At 46.4% G+C, this 19,542-nt stretch overlaps 1 protein-coding gene across 4 annotated transcripts in view; it reads right to left on the bottom strand.

Annotated features, from left to right (window-relative positions):
* Positions 1–678: 678 nt before the first annotated feature.
* LOC138665323 (glycine N-acyltransferase-like) overlaps positions 679–19,542 on the bottom strand; it is a 161,300-nt gene continuing 142,436 nt past the window's right edge. For 3 of the 4 annotated variants that reach the window (XM_069752699.1, XM_069752700.1, XM_069752701.1), the window contains one exon: positions 679–1,157. In XM_069752699.1, coding sequence (XP_069608800.1) covers positions 764–1,157 — 394 coding nt within the window. In that variant the 3' untranslated portion in view covers positions 679–763. Of the gene's footprint in view, positions 1,158–17,971; positions 18,105–19,542 lie in introns of all 4 variants that reach the window. The other variant, XR_011318447.1, reaches the window with a different exon arrangement.

The following is a 19,542-nucleotide window of genomic DNA, read 5'->3' as shown; positions in this document are numbered from 1 at the left end:
AGCACGGTGGCTCAGTGGTTAGTGCTGGAGTCCTGGGTTCAAGTCCCACCAAGGACAACATCTGCAAGGAGTTTGTATGTTCTCCCCGTGTTTGCGTTGGTATCCTCCCACATTCCAAAAACATACTGATTGGGAATTTAGATTGTGAGCCCCATCGGGTACAGTGATGATAATATGTGCAAACTGTAAAGCGCTGCAGAATATGTTAGCGCTGTATAAAAATAAAGATTATTATTATTATTAATGCGAGATGCTAATGCACTCGGCTCCTGCTCTGCTGCGAGCGGAAGCTGCCTGTCATTGCTGTCTGCTCCGATCCTCTAGCATGATAAAATCAGAGCACAGCTGCAGAGGAGACAGAGAAATTAATTTCTCCATCTTCTCTGCTGCCAGCGTCGGCGTGAATCGCACTGCAATCGGATGATATTCGAGTTCAGTGCGATGTTTCACATGCACCCATAGACTTGTATGGATGCATGCGATCCAAATTAAGCATGCAATCACGGACTGCTGTGATTTTTTTCCTGTCCGATCGCAATCCGATCGTAGCAGAAAAAAAAACGCAATTGAGAACAGAACCAAAGGATTATATTGGTATGAATGCAATACAATTTTTAATCTGATTGCATTCGTCCGATTGAAACGCAAGTGGGCCATTAAATAGAACAGAGTGCATAATAAAGTATTATAAGACACATTTAATCATCTCCATGTGTGTTCATGTTCTCACAGTATTTAACATGAGTAATAAACAGAGAAAAAGTCATGAGGGTTCAAAATTCCACCGTCGCCATCTACCAGCCATCGGAAATCCTGCGCCAAGAGTAGCTGCTTGACTGCTCTTATTGTCTGGGGCCACGCTGCAGTAGAGCGGACATCCCTTAGAATTTAATTTATGTGCCAATTGTATTATCATTGTACGAAACAATCCTTGATTCCTGTATTTTTCTTCGGTATACCCCGTACGCATTTCTGCAGATTGGTCACTCGTTATCCAAGAAACAGGCTTCCCAACACCCAATCTTCTCGTGCAAACACTGGGAAAATTCTGGATGCACCGAGTAATATAACGTTCACTGAGTGGATTCCCACCAAATGGCCAGACTTCATTGACCAGGTTGGCTTCTTCAGGCTTTAGGCTAGAAAATTGTAGGTCACTGCATGAAGAAAAAAAAATGTACAAAAAAGTGTCACGAATAATCAAATTTCAGGATACTGGTAAGCAATTAATTATAACATGCGCAGTTTTAGGTACCTGTGTATAACACAAAGAAAACTGCATGAATTTTATCCTTGATTGAATCGAAATCAGGACTCCATTGCTGCAAGACAACATGGCTAACCACACTGCTCTTTAGGCCTGTTTCACACGTCAGTGTCTCCGGTACGTGAGGTGACAGTTTCCTCACGTACCGAAGACACTGACACACGTAGACACATAAAAATCAATGCATCTGTGCAGATGTCATTGATTTTTTGCGGACCGTGTCTCTGTGTGCCAAACACGGAGACATGTCAGTGTTCGTGGGAGCGCACGTATTACATGGACCCATTAAAGTCAATGTTGTCCGTGTGCAGTCCGTGTGCCGTGCAGGAGACAACGCTACATTAAGCGCTGTCCCCCCCCACTGGTGCTGAAGCCGCGATTCATATCTTCCCTGCAGCAGCATTTGCTGCAGAGAAGATATGAATAATAGTGTTTAAAATAAAGATCTATGTGCCCCCTGCTGTTCTGAAAATACTCACCAAGCTCCCTCGTTGGCTGTCGCTGCTTCCTGTTCTGGCCGCATCTTCTCCTGTATGCGGTAACGTGGGGCCGCTCATTTACAGTAATGAATATGCGGCTCCACCTCCCATAAGGGTGGAGCCGCATATTCTTTACTGTAATCGGCGGCCCCACGTGACCGCATACAGGAGAAGATGCGGCCAGAACAGGAAGCAGCGACAGCCAACGAGGGAGCTTGGTGTGTATTTTCAGAACAGTGGGGGGCGCACAGGGGGTGGGAGGGCGGGGGGCACATAGATCTTTATTTTAAACAGTATTATTCATATCTTCTCTGCAGCAAACACTGCTGCAGGGAAGATATGAATCGCGGCTTCAGCACCAGATGCTGGTACGTGTGGTACCCAGTACGGTGCGTGTGGTACCCAGTGGGCACACGGGCGGCACACGTGTGCCGCACGTGTGCCACACTAATGTGCCACAGAAACGTAGGGGCACACGGACACGGATAATTCTGGTACCAATTTTTTCCGGTACTGGAATTATCTGGACGTGTGAAACCGGCCTTAGATAGATCTTACCTCTTGATTCTTTAGCAAATCAATCATTAAAGTAGTTATCTGTGACTTAGGGTATGTTTCCACGGTCAGTAAACGCTGCGGGTTTGACGCTGCGTACAGATGTTACAGCATAGTGGAGGGTATTTCAACAAATCCCATCTCCACTATGCATTAAAAGAAAAGATGCCCACGGCTCCCTGTGCAAACAGACATGCGGCATGTCTTTCGTTCTTCTAAACTGCAGCATGTCTATTTATATTGCGGAGACGCTCAGTGTCCGCAGCATAAATTTCCCATAGACTAAGACTAGATGTGGTAAAACCGCATCATATTTATAGTCACATGCGTAGTAAATGAATCTGCAAAAACCCTAGTCCATGCCCTCATCATCTCTCGCCTTGACTACTGCAACCTCCTGCTCTGTGGCCTCCCCTCTAACACTCTCGCACCCCTCCAATCTATTCTAAACCTTGCTGCCCGACTAATCCACCTGTCCCCCCGCTATTCCCCGGCCTCTCCCCTCTGTCAATCCCTTCACTGGCTCCCCATTGCCCAGAGACTCCACTACAAAACCCTAACCATGACGTACAAAGCCATCCACAACCTGTCTCCTCCATACATCTGTGACCTCGTCTCCCGGTACTTACCTACACGCAACCTCCGATCCTCACAAGATCTCCTACTCTACTCCCCTCTTATCTCCTCTTCCCACAATTGTATACAAGATTTCTCTCGCGTATCACCCCTACTCTGGAACCCTCTACCACAACACATCAGACTCTCGCCTACCATCGAAACCTTCAAAAAGAACCTGAAGACCCACCTCTTCCGACAAGCTTACAACCTGCAGTAACCACCGATCGACCAAACCGCTACACGGCCAGCTCTACCCTACCTACTGTATCCTCACCCATCCCTTGTAGATTGTGAGCCTTCGCGGGCAGGGTCCTCACTCCTCCTGTACCAGTTATGACTTGTATTGTTTAAGATTATTGTACTTGTTTTTATTATGTATACCCCTCCTTACATGTAAAGCACCATGGAATAAATGGCACTATAACAATAAATAATAATAATAATAATAAGTGCGGAAACGCAGCTTACTACGCATGTGTACTAATTTAAATTATGTCCTACCTTGTTTCAGCCGGAAGTTCACGTACACTGCAGCTCTCGCGATGAGATCAGCTGACCGCGAGAACTGCCGTGCACGTGACCACCAGGGTTATTTCCAGTCACCAGCAAAGTTCTCTTGGTCAGCTGATCTTGAGAACTGCAGTGCAGGTGACCGCCGGAGACCGAGTTATCTCCTGTGGTCATCTACAAGCTCTGCTGTGTCTGGATATCAGGCTGGATGGGGGCATATTGCAACTGTTCAGCCAAAGGCATCCAGATGTTGCAGAGCTGGACTCGTAGTGGGACACTCGGTAATTGGACTACGTCGGACAGGGAGTATTTGTGTTGTTTTATTTTAATTTTGTTGCAGGAGATCTTGAAATCCCATCCACTATGCTGTAACAGCTGGATGCTGCGGGTTGGACGCTGCAGATGTACAATGCCGCAGTGTTTACTGACCGTGGGAACATGTGCCAATATATCTGCAAACAGGAAATCACTTTTTTTACCTTCCCAGAAGCCAACTTTCAATTAGCTTTATTTCAATTGGCAAAAAATAAGCATGCAATCAAAAAGCGCATCAAAAACACATGCGGAAAAAATGCATCAAAAAGCATGTAAAAAATGAATAAAAAACCTCAGGTGACCTCAGACGCAGATTTTACCTGCGTCAAATCCTGAGCATCGCTGTTGATTGACATCTGGCTCAGCCTAACACAGTGGAGAGCTGGCTGTCAATCAACAGTGATGTTAAATCAACAAGTCAGAAGAACTAGAGTGTGGAAGTAGAAGAGGAGGTGGTGGACGATGAGGTAAGTGATCCAACCTGGGAAGTTGCCATGCAGAGTAAGGACAGCAGTGCAGAGAGGGAGGGATCCGCAGCACCACAACAGGCAGGAAGAAGTAGTGGGGTGGCTAAAAGAAGAAGGCAGGTGACTATTCCTCAGACCACCCACACATGGCATGTACCCAGTCCAAAGGCAGGTGATCGCCAGTCTGGAGTTTTGTTAACCCCTTCCCGACCCATGACGCCACGTAGGCGTCATGAAAGTCGGTGCCAATCCGACCCATGACGCCTATGTGGCGTCATGGAAAGATCGCGTCCCTGCAGATCGGGTGAAAGGGTTAACTCCAATTTCACCCAATCTGCAGGGACAGGGGGAGTGGTAGTACAGCCCAGGGGGGGTGGCTTCACCCCCCGTGGCTACGATCGCTCTGATTGGCTGTTGAAAGTGAAACTGCCAATCAGAGCGATTTGTAATATTTCACCTATTAAAACTGGTGAAATATTACATTCCAGCCATGGCCGATGCTGCAATATCATCGGCCATGGCTGGAAACACTGGTCTGCCCCCCCCCCCACCGCCACCGATCCCCCCCCCACCACTGATCCCCCCCAGTCCTCCGATCAGTCCTGTACACTGCTCAACTCCCCTCCGTCCTCCTGTCCGCTCCCCCCGTGCTCCAATCCCACCCCCCGTGCTCCAATCCAACCCCCCTGCACTCCGATCCACTCCCCCGTGCTCCAATCCACCTCCCCATGCCCCGATCCACCCCCCATGCTCCGATCCACCCCCCGTGCTCCAATCCACCCCCGCGCTCCGATCCACCCCCCCATGCTCCAATCCACCCCCCAGTGCTCCCCCCCACCCCATCATACTTACCGAGCCTCCCGGGGTCCATCCGTCTTCTCCATGGGCGCCGCCATCTTCCAAAATGGCGGGCGCATGAGCAGTGCGCCCGCCGAATCTGCCGGCAAGCAGATTCGCTCCAATGTGCATTTTGATCACTGTGATAAAACGTATCACAGTGATCAAAATAAAAAAAATAGTAAATGACCCCCCCCCCTTTGTCACCCCCATAGGTAGGGACAATAATAAAATAAAGAAATTTTTTTTTCCCACTAAGGTTGGGGTTAGAACTAGGGTTAGGGTTAGGGTTTCGGTATGTGCACACGTATTCTGGTCCTCTGCGGATTTTTCCGCAGCGGATTTGATAAATCCGCAGTGCTAAACCACTACGGATTTATGGCGGATTTACCCGGTTTTTCTGCGCATTTCACTGCGGTTTTACAACTGCGATTTTCTATTGGAGCAGTTATAAAACCGCTGCGGAATCCGCAGAAAGAAGTGACATGCTGCGAAATGTAAACCGCTGCGTTGCCGTGCAGTTTTTCTGCAGCATGTGTACAGCGATTTTTGTTTCCCATAGGTTTACATTGAACTGTAAACTCATGGGAAACTGCTGCGGATCCGCAGCGTTTTCCGCAGCGTGTGCACATACCTTTAGAATTAGGCCATGTGCCCACACTGCGGATTGGCCGCTGCGGATTCGCAGCAGTGTTCCATCAGGTTTACAGTTCCATGTAAACCTATGGAAAACCAAATCCGCTGTGCCCATGGTGTGGAAAATACAGCGCGGAAACGTTGCATTGTATTTTCTGCAGCATGTCAATTCTTTGTGCGGATTCCGCAGCGTTTTACACCTGTTCCTCAATAGGAATCCGCAGGTGAAATCCGCACAAAAAACACTGGAAATCCGCAGTAAATCCGCAGGTAAAACGCAGTGCCTTTTACCCGCGGATTTTTAAAAAATGTTGCTGAAAAATCTCACACGAATCCCCAACGTGGGCACATAGCCTTAGGGTTAGGGTTGGAATTAGGGTTGTTGTTAGGGTTGTGATTAGGGTTATGGCTACAGTTGGGATTAGGGTTAGAGGTGTGTTGGGGTTAGTGTTGGAGGTAGAATTGAGGGGTTTCCACTGTTTAGGCACATCAGGGGTCTCCAAACGCAACATGGCGCCACCATTGATTCCAGCCAATCTTGTATTCAAAAAGTCAAATGGTGCTCCCTCACTTCCGAGCCCCGACGTGTGCCCAAACAGTGGTTTACCCCCACATATGGGATACCAGCATACTCAGGACAAACTGCGCAACAATTACTGGGGTCCAATTTCTCCTGTTACCCTTGTGAAAATAAAAAATTGCTTGCTAAAACATCATTTTTGAGGAAAGAAAAATGATTTTTTATTTTCACGGCTCTGCGTTGTAAACGTCTGTGAAGCACTTGGGGGTTCAAAGTGCTCACCACATATCTAGATAAGTTCCTTGGGGGGTCTAGTTTCCAAAATGGGGTCACTTGTGGGGAGTTTCTACTGTTTAGGCACACCAGGGGCTCTGCAAACGCAACGTGACGCCCGCAGACCATTCCATCAAAGTCTGCATTTCAAAAGTCACTACTTCCCTTGTGAGCCCCGACGTGTGCCCAAACAGTGGTTTACTCCCACACATGGGGTATCAGCGTACTCAGGAGAAACTGGACAATAACTTTTGGGGTCCAATTTCTCCTGTAACCCTTGGGAAAATAAAAAATTCTGGGCTAAAAAATTATTTTTGAGGAAAGAAAACGTATTTATTATTTTCACGGCTCTGCGTTATAAACTTCTGTGAAGCACTTGGGGGTTCAAAGTGCTCACCACACATCTAGATTAGTTCCTTTGGGGGTCTAGTTTCCAAAATGGGGTCATTTGTGGGGGATCTCCAATGTTTAGGCACACAGGGGCTCTCCAAACCTGACATGGTGTCCGCTAATGATTGGAGCTAATTTTCCATTTAAAAAGCCAAATGGCGTGCCTTCCCTTCCGAGCCCTGCCGTGCGCCCAAACAGTGGTTTACCCCCACATATGGGGTATCAGCGTACTCAGGACAAACTGGACAACAACATTTGGGGTCCAATTTCTCCTATTACCCTTGGCAAAATAGGAAATTCCAGGCGAAAAAAATCATTTTTGAGGAAAGAAAAATTATTTTTTATTTTCATGGCTCTGCGTTATAAACTTCTGTGAAGCACCTGGGGTTTAAAGTGCTCAATATGCATCTATATAAGTTCCTTGGGGGGTCTATTTTCCAAAATGGGGTCACTTGTGGGGGAGCTCCAATGTTTAGGCACACAGGGGCTCTCCAAACGCGACATGGTGTCCGCTAACTATGGAGATAATTTTTCATTCAAAATGTCAAATGACGCTCCTTCCCTTCCGAGCCTTACCATGTGCCCAAACAGTGGTTTACCCCCACATGTGAGGTATCGTTGTACTCAGGAGAAATTGCCCAACAAATTTTAGGATCCATTTTATTCTGTTGCCCATGTGAAAATGAAAAAATTGAGGCTAAAAGAATTTTTTTGTGAAAAAAAAGTACTTTTTCATTTTTACGGATCAATTTGTGAAGCACTTGGGGGTTTAAAGTGCTCACTATGCATCTAGATAAGTTCATTGGGGCGTCTAGTTTCCAAAATGGGGTCACTTGTGAGGGAGCTCCAATTTTTAGGCACACGGGGGCTCTCCAAACGTGACATGGTGTCCGCTAAAGAGTGAAGCCAATTTTTCATTCAAAAAGTCAAATAGCGCTCCTTCCCTTCCAAGCCCTGCCGTGCGCCCAAACAGTGGTTTGCCCCCACATATGAGGTATCAGCGTACTCAGGACAAATTGGACAACAACTTTCGTGGTTCAGTTTCTCCTTTTACCATTGAGAAAATAAAAAAATTGTTGCTAAAAATCATTTTTGTGACTAAAAAGTTAAACCTGAAGGGTTAATAAACTTCTTGAATGTGGTTTTGTGCACCTTGAGGGGTGCAGTTTTTAGAATGGTGTCAGTGTTGGGTATTTTCAGCCATATAGACCCCTCAAACTGACTTCAAATGTGAGGTGGTCCCTAAAAAAATGATTTTGTAAATTTCGTTGTAAAAATGAGAAATCGCTGGTCAAATTTTAACCCTTATAACTTCCTAGCAAAAAAAAATTTTGTTTCCAAAATTGTGCTGATGTAAAGTATACATGTGGGAAATGTTATTTATTAACTATTTTGTGTCACATAACTCTCTGGTTTAACAGAATAAAAATTCAAAATTAGAAAATTGCAAAATTTTCAAAATTTTCGCCAAATTTCCATTTTTATCACAAATAAACGCAGAATTTATTGACCTAAATTTACCACTAACATGAAGCCCAATATGTCACGAAAAAACAATCTCAGAATGCTAGGATCCGTTGAAGCGTTCCTGAGTTATTACCTCATAAAGGGACACTGGTCAGAATTGCAAAAAACGGCCAGGTCATTAAGGTCAAAATAGGCTGGGTCATGAAGGGGTTAAAGACAGCGTGGATGACAAAAGAATGGTCATTTGCAAACAACCTGTGCTGTTCCATGATCAGCAGGGTCCTGACCACTACTAGCCTAACCACCACCAGTATGCTCAGGCAAATGGCTAGGTTTGCCAAACACCTGGGTCCCCAATCAGTGTCTGCGGTTGACACCACTACCTCTGTGCTACGTGCTTGTCAATCCCCTGTCTAGGACACAGACCTGGATGCCTACTGCCCTGCATCCATCGTTGCACATTCGCAAGCACCATCAGTGACAGTGACCATGTCCGATGTTTTGCTCCAGTGTTCACCTATCCCAAACGAAGGCCTTGCAACGCAAACGAAAATACCAGCCACCCACCCGCAGCCCCAAATACTAAGCAGGCATATTTTCAGACTTCTTGTCCTGTAAATGTTATGGTTTAAGCTTGTGGAAACTGAAGTTTTTGTAGAATCATAGAATGTTAGAGTTGGAAGGGACCTCAAGGGTCATTGTGTCCAACACCCTGCTCAGTGCAGTGCATGATTCACTAAACCATCTAAGACAGATGTCTGTCCAGCCTCTTTTTGACGACATTCATTGAAGGAACCTCATGGCCTCGGCTGTCCCTCAGTACTCAGTCCCCAGCTACCACTACTCAGTGTCCAGCTACCATAGAACATCACCTGTGAACTGACCAACGATGTTACTGGAAAGATCCATTTAATGAATGGCATGTGGAAAAGTGCTTGTGGCCAAGGACTCTACATTTTCCTGAAGGCACACTGGGTGAATCTAGTGGAGGCCCGGACCGAGTTAAACCCTGGGACAGCACATATGCTACTGAAACAGAGGATTGTGGGCCCTAGTTTCATCAGGGTTTCCTCAAACTCCTACACCAGTTCCTGCACCCTCCTCATCCACCATCTCTGAATTGTCATCTCGGACCACGTTGTCCATATAAGTGACAAGCTGGAAGCACTGCAGCACTTCCTCGGGGAAATGGCAACAGGCTTTGCTGAAACTAATTTGTTTAGGTGACAAACACCATACCACTGCAGATTTGTGGAAAGGTATAACAGACATCTGTGGCTCTCACCCGGAAACTACAAGCAGGCATGGTCATGTGTGATAATGGTTGTAACCTGGTGGCCGTTCTGAAACTTAGCAAGATCGCATACATACCATGCCTAGCCCACATGCTCAACTTAGTGGTTCAACAGTTTCGGAATAACTAACCAGATTTGCCTGAACTACTGGTGAAGGTAAGCTGCATGTGCACCCATTTCCAAAAGTCAGCTATATCTGACGCCAGTCTGGCCGTGCTGCAGCAGCGCTTGCAAGTACCAGCTCACCGATTGGTGTGTGACGTGAGCACGTGCTGGAAATCCATATTACATATGTTTTTTTTAACTCAAATAAATTTTTATTGAGAATAACAAGGCAATTAACATATTTCATTTACATTTTCAATACAGAGTATTTTCCCCCCCTCCCCCTTCAAACAACCCCCTTCGGTCCCAAAGCCCCCCTCCCCCACCTCACAAAGCAGCTCATCTTGTTAATTACTACCATCATTAAAACAATAGAGTATCTAATCCCTCAACCACTCGTATAAGCCACACTTCACATTACTATCCCATAGCAATCCATGGAGACCACATTTTATTGAACGTTTCAGTTTTCCCTTTCTTCTTATAAATCCCTTTTTCTAGTGTCAGGCCCTGTTTTACGTACTGGAGGAATTCTCCTCTTGACGGCGGCTCTTCCCTAATCCAGTTTCTAGCTATCACCTTCCTAGCCATGCACAACAATCTAGCTATAGCTATCTTTAGGTGTTTATCCACCCCAATCTCATCCACACATCCCAACAAACAGACAACTGGGTCCCTTGGCACCGTGCATCCATACGCACCTTCCATACGACTTAAAACTACCACCCAGAAGGCAGCCAACCTCGGACATGTCCACATCATATGGAAAATGTCTGCATCCGTAGACCTACACCTCGGACATTCAGAGTCATTCCGCAATCCTGCCTTATATAGCACCATCGGAGACCTATAAACTCTGTGTATCACATAAAGCTGTGACAGTCTATACGGTTCACTCAGCGACAGTTTTGGGATCCATTCCAACACCGACTCCCAAGTCTCGTTATCCATTGGGCCCAGATCTCTTTCCCATTTAGCTCTCGCCATTATTGGAAACCCCAATAGGAAAGTGTGCAACAGATCCCTGTACAGAGTGGATATGACTCCTCCAGTCGTCCCGTCATTACACACATACTCCAATACTATATCCCTTTGAATCCTAATACCTCCGTTCCTACTCTGAGCTCCAAAGGCATGCCTCATCCGCAAATACTGATACTCCCCTGCAGTCCCAAGACCAAATTCCGCCTGCAATTGGGAAAATGATTTCAGTTCACCTTGTTCAATTATTTGATACACATACTGAATCCCTTTGCCCAACCATTCTATCAATACCCCTAATGCCTCAAATTCTTTCATATTGTTATTATGCCATAACGGCGAGTATCTAGTCAAGTCCGTGATCCAACGTACGTGCCTCAATCTACTCCACAGCTTGCGTATCAACAGCAAAGTCGGGTATAGCTTCCCCAAACTCTCCAAGGATCCATCCTCCAAACATTGCACCACTGGCCTTCTTTTTGTCACCACTTCCATCAACCGCTGTACCGCTCCAGATGACCCCTCATGCGCCCAGCCCCTTAGATGCTGACTCTGGGCTGCAAGGAAGTACAATTCAGGGTTAGGCAATGCCAGACCCCCATCATCCTTGGGTCGCTGAAGTGTCTCCAGTTTAATACGCGGATGTTGCCTCCCCCAAATCAAATTCCTAAACAGAGAGTTGATCTGTCTAAATTTCCCACGTGGTATCCAGACCGGTGCATTGTGGAGAATATACAGTATTTTCGGCATCAGAATCATTTTGATAAGATTCACCCTACCTACCACAGACAAATGCAACTGAAGCCATGCATCTGCTTTTGCCTTGAGGGCACCCAAGATTGGAGTCAGATTCTCATGTATATAGTCAGTGACCGGCATAGATACCCATATTCACAGGTACTTAAATTTACTCGTCACCCCCAGTCGCCCATCCTCCAATGGTTCCCCATCCACATCGTCCACCTTAAACAAGATAGACTTACTCCAGTTTATCCTAAGCCCCGACACTGATCCAAATCGTTCAATAATCCCAATGGCTCACTCCAAAGATGCAACTGGATCAGCCAGAAACAACAAAATGTCGTCCGCATACAACGCCACCCTTTCTTCAATCACCCCATATTTAAATCCCGTCATCTCATCAGACCGTCAAAGCGTAGCAGCCAGCGGCTCCACTGCTAGAGCAAACAAAAGGGGGGAAAGCGGACACCCCTGCCTCGTCCCTCTAGCCAATTGTATGGTCCGTGACAACTCTCCATTTACCCTAACCCTAGCCATCGGCATCGAGTACATTAATTGAATCCAGGATATGAACTGTGGTCCAAACCCCATTCTTCGCAACACCTGCCAGAGATACCCCCACTCCACACTATCGAACGCCTTGTGAGCGTCTAAAGATGCAATAACTCTCTGGCCACAGTTATCAGCTCTGAGTTGCAAGTTCACATACAGCCTTCGCAAGTTGATCGCAGTTGACCTATCAGGCATAAAGCCAGATTGATCTGAGTGTACCAGGCCAGAAATAACACTTGTCAACCTCATCGCCAACACCTTAGCCAGGAGTTTAACGTCAATAGTAAGTAAAGAAATTGGTCGGTATGAGTCCGGCTGTGTCAGGTCTTTCCCCTCCTTTGGAATCACCACTATTGTGGCCTCCCGCATAGATGCCGGCAGCCTTCCGCCAATCCTAGCCTCCTCCAAGACCACCTTCAATTTAGGGATCAACACTTCCCCCAAGTTTTTATAAATTTCAGCAGGAAATCCGTCTACGCCAGGCGCCTTCCCATTAGCCATCGACTGCAATGCCTGTCCCAGTTCCTCCTCCGTAATGGGAGCTTCCAAATCCTCCCTATCCCTGTCACTCAGCCTCGGGAGCTCCAACTCCTCAAGGAACGCCACCGTGTCCTCCATTGACCCATCTACCCGAGAGGAGTATAAGTCTGCGTAAAAATCTGCAAAAGTCTCCAAAATCTCTGAAGTCTCCGAAACAGCAACACCGCTCCCAGTCACCAGAGAGTGAACAAATGAGGTATTTCTCTGGGCAGATGCCACCAGCGACAGCAAATGACCCACTGATTCACCCTCCTGATAATAGGCCAGATTCATGAATTCCCTCTTCCTTTCAGCCTTACTCAGCAAGACCGCCTCTAGCTGGTTTTGAGCTGCTTTCAACCTCCTCCCAGCCTCCAAAGTACCCATTATTACCATCTCATCCTCAGCCATCCTCAGCCCATCTATCGCCAACCTCTCTACCTCTCTCGATTTCCGCTTACACCTGCTAATATCCCTAAACAACAGCCCTCTCAAGTACGCTTTCATGGCTTCCCACACAGTAAGCACATCTACACTTCCCTCATTTATCTAAAAAAATTCCACTAATTTCTTCTTAAACTTCTCCAAATCTATACTGTGTAGCCAATTAGGGTGAATTTTCCACTCCCTTCTGCTCCCGTTCCGTGTGCCCACTGGTCTAAATTCCACTTCAACTGGACTATGGTCTGAGAGAGCCCTAGGTAAATATCTCACCTCCCCCACCATCGTATCTAGTAATCGGTTACCCAGTGCCAGATCAATCCTAGACAGCGTACCATGAGCTGGTGAGTAGCATGAATACGCCCTTTCCCCGATATGCCTAACTCTCCATAAATCAACCATGCCCACTTCCCCGACATAAGTCTCAAATGTAGTGGTATGTCCCGCCGTCCTATTCTGGGGGGTTTTGTTCTTGTCCCAAAAGTCATCACATATATTATTAAGGTCGCCGATAATTAGTAATGGTAACGGTCCCCAGCGCTCTACCCTCTCCAGCACCTCTCTTATCTTCTTGCTTGAGTATGGGGGCGGAATATACATTGCCACTATACATATCAATACTCCATTCATTTTACATTTCACCACCACATACTGACCATCCAAATCTTCTTTTACCGCTACCTCCTCATATTGCACCCCAACAGGAATCAACACAGACACACCCCTAGAGTACGTCGAGAAAGTAGAATGATACGCCCTCTGTATCCAGCGCCTACTCAGTATGTTCACCCTCTCCCGCACTAAATGCGTCTCCAGCAGACATATCATTGAGACCTTCTGTTCTTGAACATACTGTAAACTTGCCGCTCGCCGTGTTTTATCCGCCAGACCTCTCACATTCCAACTCAATAATTTAATACATTCTCCCCCCCTGTGGCTCATCATTTCTCATAATATCCAATTTCCCAAGTATGAGCTGCCCCACCCCTCCCATCCCCCTACCCGCCCCCCTTCCTCCACCCAACTTACCCCCCTAACCCCCCCAGTGTAACGCATTTTTCCTCTCAGCAAGAGTGGGGCTCCACTGCCCACTGCGAACACTCTCCCTCACTTAACCCTCTCCATTCGCGTCCCGCTGCCACACTAAACATAATTTCCCCTAACTTTAACTTTATTATAACTTATCATAGCACTTCTATGACATATAAGAAAAATAGCAAACCAATTTACAATATCCGTCATAGCCCTCCTCCCCCACATTTGGTAGACAGTACTGTCCCCTCCGGCCAGTCCTCAACATGGCCTAGCAGAGCCATATTACATATGTTAACAAGGCTTTGGGCGCAGGAGAGGGAAGTAGTTGAATACCATCAACAACAAGCCCAGTATTCCAGACAGCCTCTGCACATAACAACCGACAAGTGGCCATGGAAGTCTGACATCTATGAGGTCTACAAAACTTTGAGGCATGAACTTCGAGGGTGAGCAATGATAATGCCATAATCAGCATAACCATCCCGCTTCAGTGTCTACTCAAATGCTCGCTGCTCACAATTAAAGAAAAATATTTAGAATTGACAGTCCTCAGTGGTTGATACCTATTAATGACTATGCCTGATGAAGGGACCGGAGTAGTCTCGAAAGCTTGCAATTTATTGCCATCTTTTCAGTTAGCCATTAAAAGGTATCAAACCACTGAGGACTCTCAATTCTAAATATTTTTCTATCCACAGGCTAACACGGTACCAAGATATATATCTTTTCTGTATCACAATTAAAGAGGAAGCTTTGCATGTGCAAACATGAGAAGTACTGCATCCTCAGCCCCAACTCTGGCTGTGGCCAACAACGGTCGCGAGTATGCAGTTTACAGAGGCAGTAAGGGTTGCTTAGCCTGGACCTTTTTTGATACTGCAAAGGATGACCCAACTCACGTTTGCCAAATTTGCACACAAAAAAATCAGTACAGGCAAAAATTGCCATAATTTGACAACTACATGCATGAACCAGCACATGCGTGAGCAACATGCCTTGGTGTGGGAATCTCACTGCGCTAAAATGCCGACTAGCGGGCCTCGCCAACCACTGGCCGTCCCATTAACCACATCTGCTGCTTCTTCCTCCTCCGTCACCGTGCCAAGTCTTCTCACACTGGTCTCCGGCGACAGAAACTCCACTTGTTTACCCCCTACAGTCGTGGTGAGTTAGAGCCCGTCAGCTGTTACAGAAGTGGACATGACTGCTGTTTTTGGGTAACCAGCACAACACATCTTTTTTAATCCACCTTAACATCTCCTCCTGCACCTCACTCACAGTTTAGCAGTTTGTCCTGTTCTCTGTACTCCAACCTCATGGAAGTCTTCAAACAGAGGCTGGACAGACATCTATCTGGGATAATTTATTGAAAACTGCTTTGAGCAGGGGGTTGGACCAGATGACACAGGAGGTCCCTTCCAACTCTACCATTCTATGATTCCATGATTCTCTCTCAGCACATCAGCCAGCCCTCTGGTCCACAGCTGCGGCCATGTACAAAAATGTTTCCTCCTACACATGCCAAAGCTAAAGGGGGAGTCACACATAACGATATCGTTAACGATATCGTTGCAACGTCACGCTTTTGGTGACGTACCAACGATCCCGCTAACGATCTCGTTATGTGTGACAGCGACCAACGATCAGGCCCCTGCTGGGAGATCGTTGGTCGTTGGGGAATGATCAGGACCATTTTTTGGTCGCTGATCACCCGCTGTCATCGCTGGATCGGTGTGTGTGACGCCGATCCAGCGATGTGTTCACTTGTAACCAGGGTAAATATTGGGTTACTAAGTGCAGGGCCACGCTTAGTAACCCGATATTTACCCTGGTTACCATTGTAAAAGTTAAAAAAAACAGTACATACTCACATTCTGATGTCTGTCATGTCCCCCGGCGTCCACAGGGTTAAAACTGCTTTCGGCAGGAGCGCTGCTAATGTGTCAGCGCCGGCCGTAAAGCAGAGCACAGCGGTGACGTCACCACTGTTACTGCCGGCGCTGACACAGTCAGTGCAGGGAAGCTCTCGGCAGCAGCGCGTGCATTAGCAGTGCTCTTGGCGAAAGCAGTTTTAACCCTGTGGACGCCGGCGGGGGACGTGACAGACATCAGAATGTGAGTATGTAGTGTTTTTTTTACTTTTACAATGGTAACCAGGGTAAATATCGGGTTACTAAACGCGGCCCTGCACTTAGTAACCCGATGTTTACCCTGGTTACCCGGGTGCTGCAGGGGGACTTCGGCATCGTTGAAGACAGTTTCAACGATGCCGAAGTCTTTCCCCTGATCGTTGGTCGCTGGAGAGAGCTGTCTGTGTGACAGCTCCCCAGCGACCACACAACGACTTACCAACGATCACGGCCAGGTCGTATCGCTTGTCGTGATCGTTGGTAAGTCGTTTAGTGTGACTAAGCTTTAAGAGCTGGCTCATGTTTTCTACTTGGTGGTACCAAAATTTCTCTTCCACTATCCTGGCCTTCCAACGATAGCACCCCACAGGTCAAAGACTTGCATCGCTACAGAGGTCTTTTAGCATATCAGTTAACTATTTGATTTGCGATCTTCCAACACGGTGGAATTACACTCTACACATGTTGCAGCGATTGTGGCAGCAGCGACAAGCCCTTGTACAGTATGTCGTTTTGCAACATATTGTAACTTTCTCTTAATCGGCCTCCCTCTTACCCAACTCTCCCAGCTCCAATCTTTCTTGAATGCTGCTGCCAGGATTATATTCCTCACAAACCGTTACACCGATGCCTCTACCTTGTGCCAGTCATTACACTGGTTACTCATCCACTCCAGAATCCAGTACAAAACTATTACCCTCATCCACAAAGCACTCCATGGCTCAGCACCACCCTACATCTCCTCCCTTGTCTCAGCCTACCACCCTACTCGTGCTCTCCGTTCTGCTAATGACCTGAGATTAGCATCGTCAATAATCAGAAGCTCCCACTCCCGTCTCCAAGACTTTTCACTTGCTTCGCTAATTCTTTGGAATGCACTACCCAGGTTAATACGATTAATCCCCAATCCACACAGTTTTAAGCATGCCCTAAAAACGCATTTGTTCAGACTGGCCTACCGCCTCAACGCATCAACCTAACTATCCCTGTGTGGCCCATTCACAAAAAAAACATAATCAGATTCCAGACATCATGTTCTCATACACTTCATGCAGTTAATAGCCCTCTGTGTCTGTACTGTTACATACTTAGGCTGTTAACTGGTTCATGCAGCTTTACATGAACACCCAATCATTACACTATGGCTGGTCCAAACAACGAAAGCAATTGTTACCATCCACATCTCATGTCTCCCTTTTTCCTATAGATTGTAAGCTTGCAGGCAGGTCCCTCACTCCTCTTGGTATCTATTCTGAACTGTGTTTTTGTTATGCTGTAATGTCTATTGTCTGTACAAATCCCCTCTATAATTTGTAAAGTGCTGCGGAATATGTTGGCACTATATAAATAAAATTATTATTATTATTATTATTATTAAATTATTATTATTTGCATAACCTGAGCAAACGCAGTACGAACGTGGTGCAAATCACGCTTTTGGATTGGGCACAGATAAAAGACCTTTGCACCCTTCTGCACAGTTTTGAAATGACTGCTAAGATTCCAGTCATCTACATGCTGCGTCACACTTTAAATAATCTGCCTGAGGAGGTGGTGAACCCAGAGGAAGATGTAGAAGCAGAGGAGGATGCGGAAGGGATAACAATATCTCAAATTTCGGGTGCCACGGGAGGGTGGCTTACAGCAATTGAGAGAGGCTCATGGTACCAAACAAACTGCTAATGAAGGTGCAGGAGAAGAGGAGGAGGACGAGGAGGACAAATGGAGGAGGACGAGGTGGAAGGATGCGCAACAGTCAGGAGATGAAGAGAATAATGATCCCCTCTCTGTTATCCGTGGTTGGTGGGAGGGGACAAAATAAACAACTTTGAGTGTTACCTGGCCACCAACACACCATGGACTTGGACCTCATGGAAGCGCCTGACACATGAGCGCCTTCTTGCTGCATTATCTTCAACATGATGCCCATATTCTTGGGGTTAGAAATAGTGCTGACTACTGGATAGCTAGTCTGTTGGATCAACAGTAAACGAGTAAATTTAGCCAGTTACTTCCCCCTGGAAAGGGACATGTTCATGCTGAAGTATCGAAACACGCTTTTAGACAATCAAAACATCAAACATCATCATCACAAAAACATTAGCAGTGGAAGTGGCATAAGCAATTTCTGTGAGTCGTTTCACACTTTTTTTTAAAAGATCCCGTGCACCAGCAAAACAGAGTACAAGTTTAACACGTTGTGAATGACTGGAGAGGATGGTGCAGGAGTATCTGGAGCTCAATATCAATGCCCTCAGAGGGGGTTTGGACATTTTGAATTTTGGTCTTCAAAAATGGAAGAGTGTTCTGAGCTCACCTGTTACGCCTTGGAAGTTTTGTCATGGCACCACAAAAGCTAATAACTAGGGTGTAACCATGTATTTGGAACCCCTAGATGGTCCTCTAATAGAAGTACATATATAAAGCCAGGAGGAACCCAGTAAACTTAAAATATAACTTTTAATTATCTCTTCTAAAACATTTTCCGATGGACAAAACAAAACAAAGTGCATATAGTGCTCAAAACAACCAGTGCTCAATTAAAAAAATGGTTTGATCTCACCACATCAGTCGCTTGTTCAGGAGCATCCAAACGTACATACGGAAGCACGGGGAATAAAGTATATGAGTATGCAGAGTAACTATACTACCCGGTCGTGCCCCTGTACTGCTCCCGTCCTGACAAGGACAGTACCCAAGTCAGACTAAATCTTGTACCCACCATAAACAGAGATAAACATCCCTACGCGTTTCCTCTCCCATAGGGGAGACTCCTCAGGGGAACAAAAAGAATTCGGGGGTATACCTCTAAAACTGTATGTAATTAAGAGGTGTATAGCCCCTGCATTGGCAGGTGGCTACTATGTGTCCAGTGCACCTGACTTTTGGTGTGGACTATGGTATGGTGAGATGCATTCAGGGCCTTGCCCCCTCATATAGTCTCTCCTCCTTTTCATCCTAATTGCATGGCGTCCTACCTCACTTCCGGTCCCTGATTAACCGGGTGCTCTCAGCGTTCTATTGCCATAGCAACGCATGGTGTGTTACTGCGACAGGATTTGAATAGTCGCTTCTTTTACCAAGCGTCACAGGCATTATGTTGCCTTAGCAGCCCATAACCCGGTAATCCGGCTGGTCCCTTCATTACTCTCCGTACGGATTATGCGCCACCATTTCACTATATCTCCATTTCCGGTTCAAGGCGCTAAGCACTTACGCTATTGCGCAATAATGTTCTAGGCGTTATGTTACCACGCCGATCCATAATCCGATTTACCACTGCCATGCATGCGGGCTCCATGCCGAACCTGAAATTAACTCCACTTCCTGTTAGCCGCACCAGTCATAGTAACATAGTAACATAGTAACATAGTTAGTAAGGCCGAAAAAAGACATTTGTCCATCCAGTT

This window comes from Ranitomeya imitator, chromosome 2 (assembly GCF_032444005.1).
Source record: "Ranitomeya imitator isolate aRanImi1 chromosome 2, aRanImi1.pri, whole genome shotgun sequence".
In the NCBI taxonomy this organism is placed as follows: Eukaryota; Metazoa; Chordata; class Amphibia; order Anura; family Dendrobatidae; genus Ranitomeya; species Ranitomeya imitator.
The sequence above is the reverse complement of the archived record's forward strand: the minus strand, read 5'-3'. Positions and strand labels throughout refer to the sequence as shown.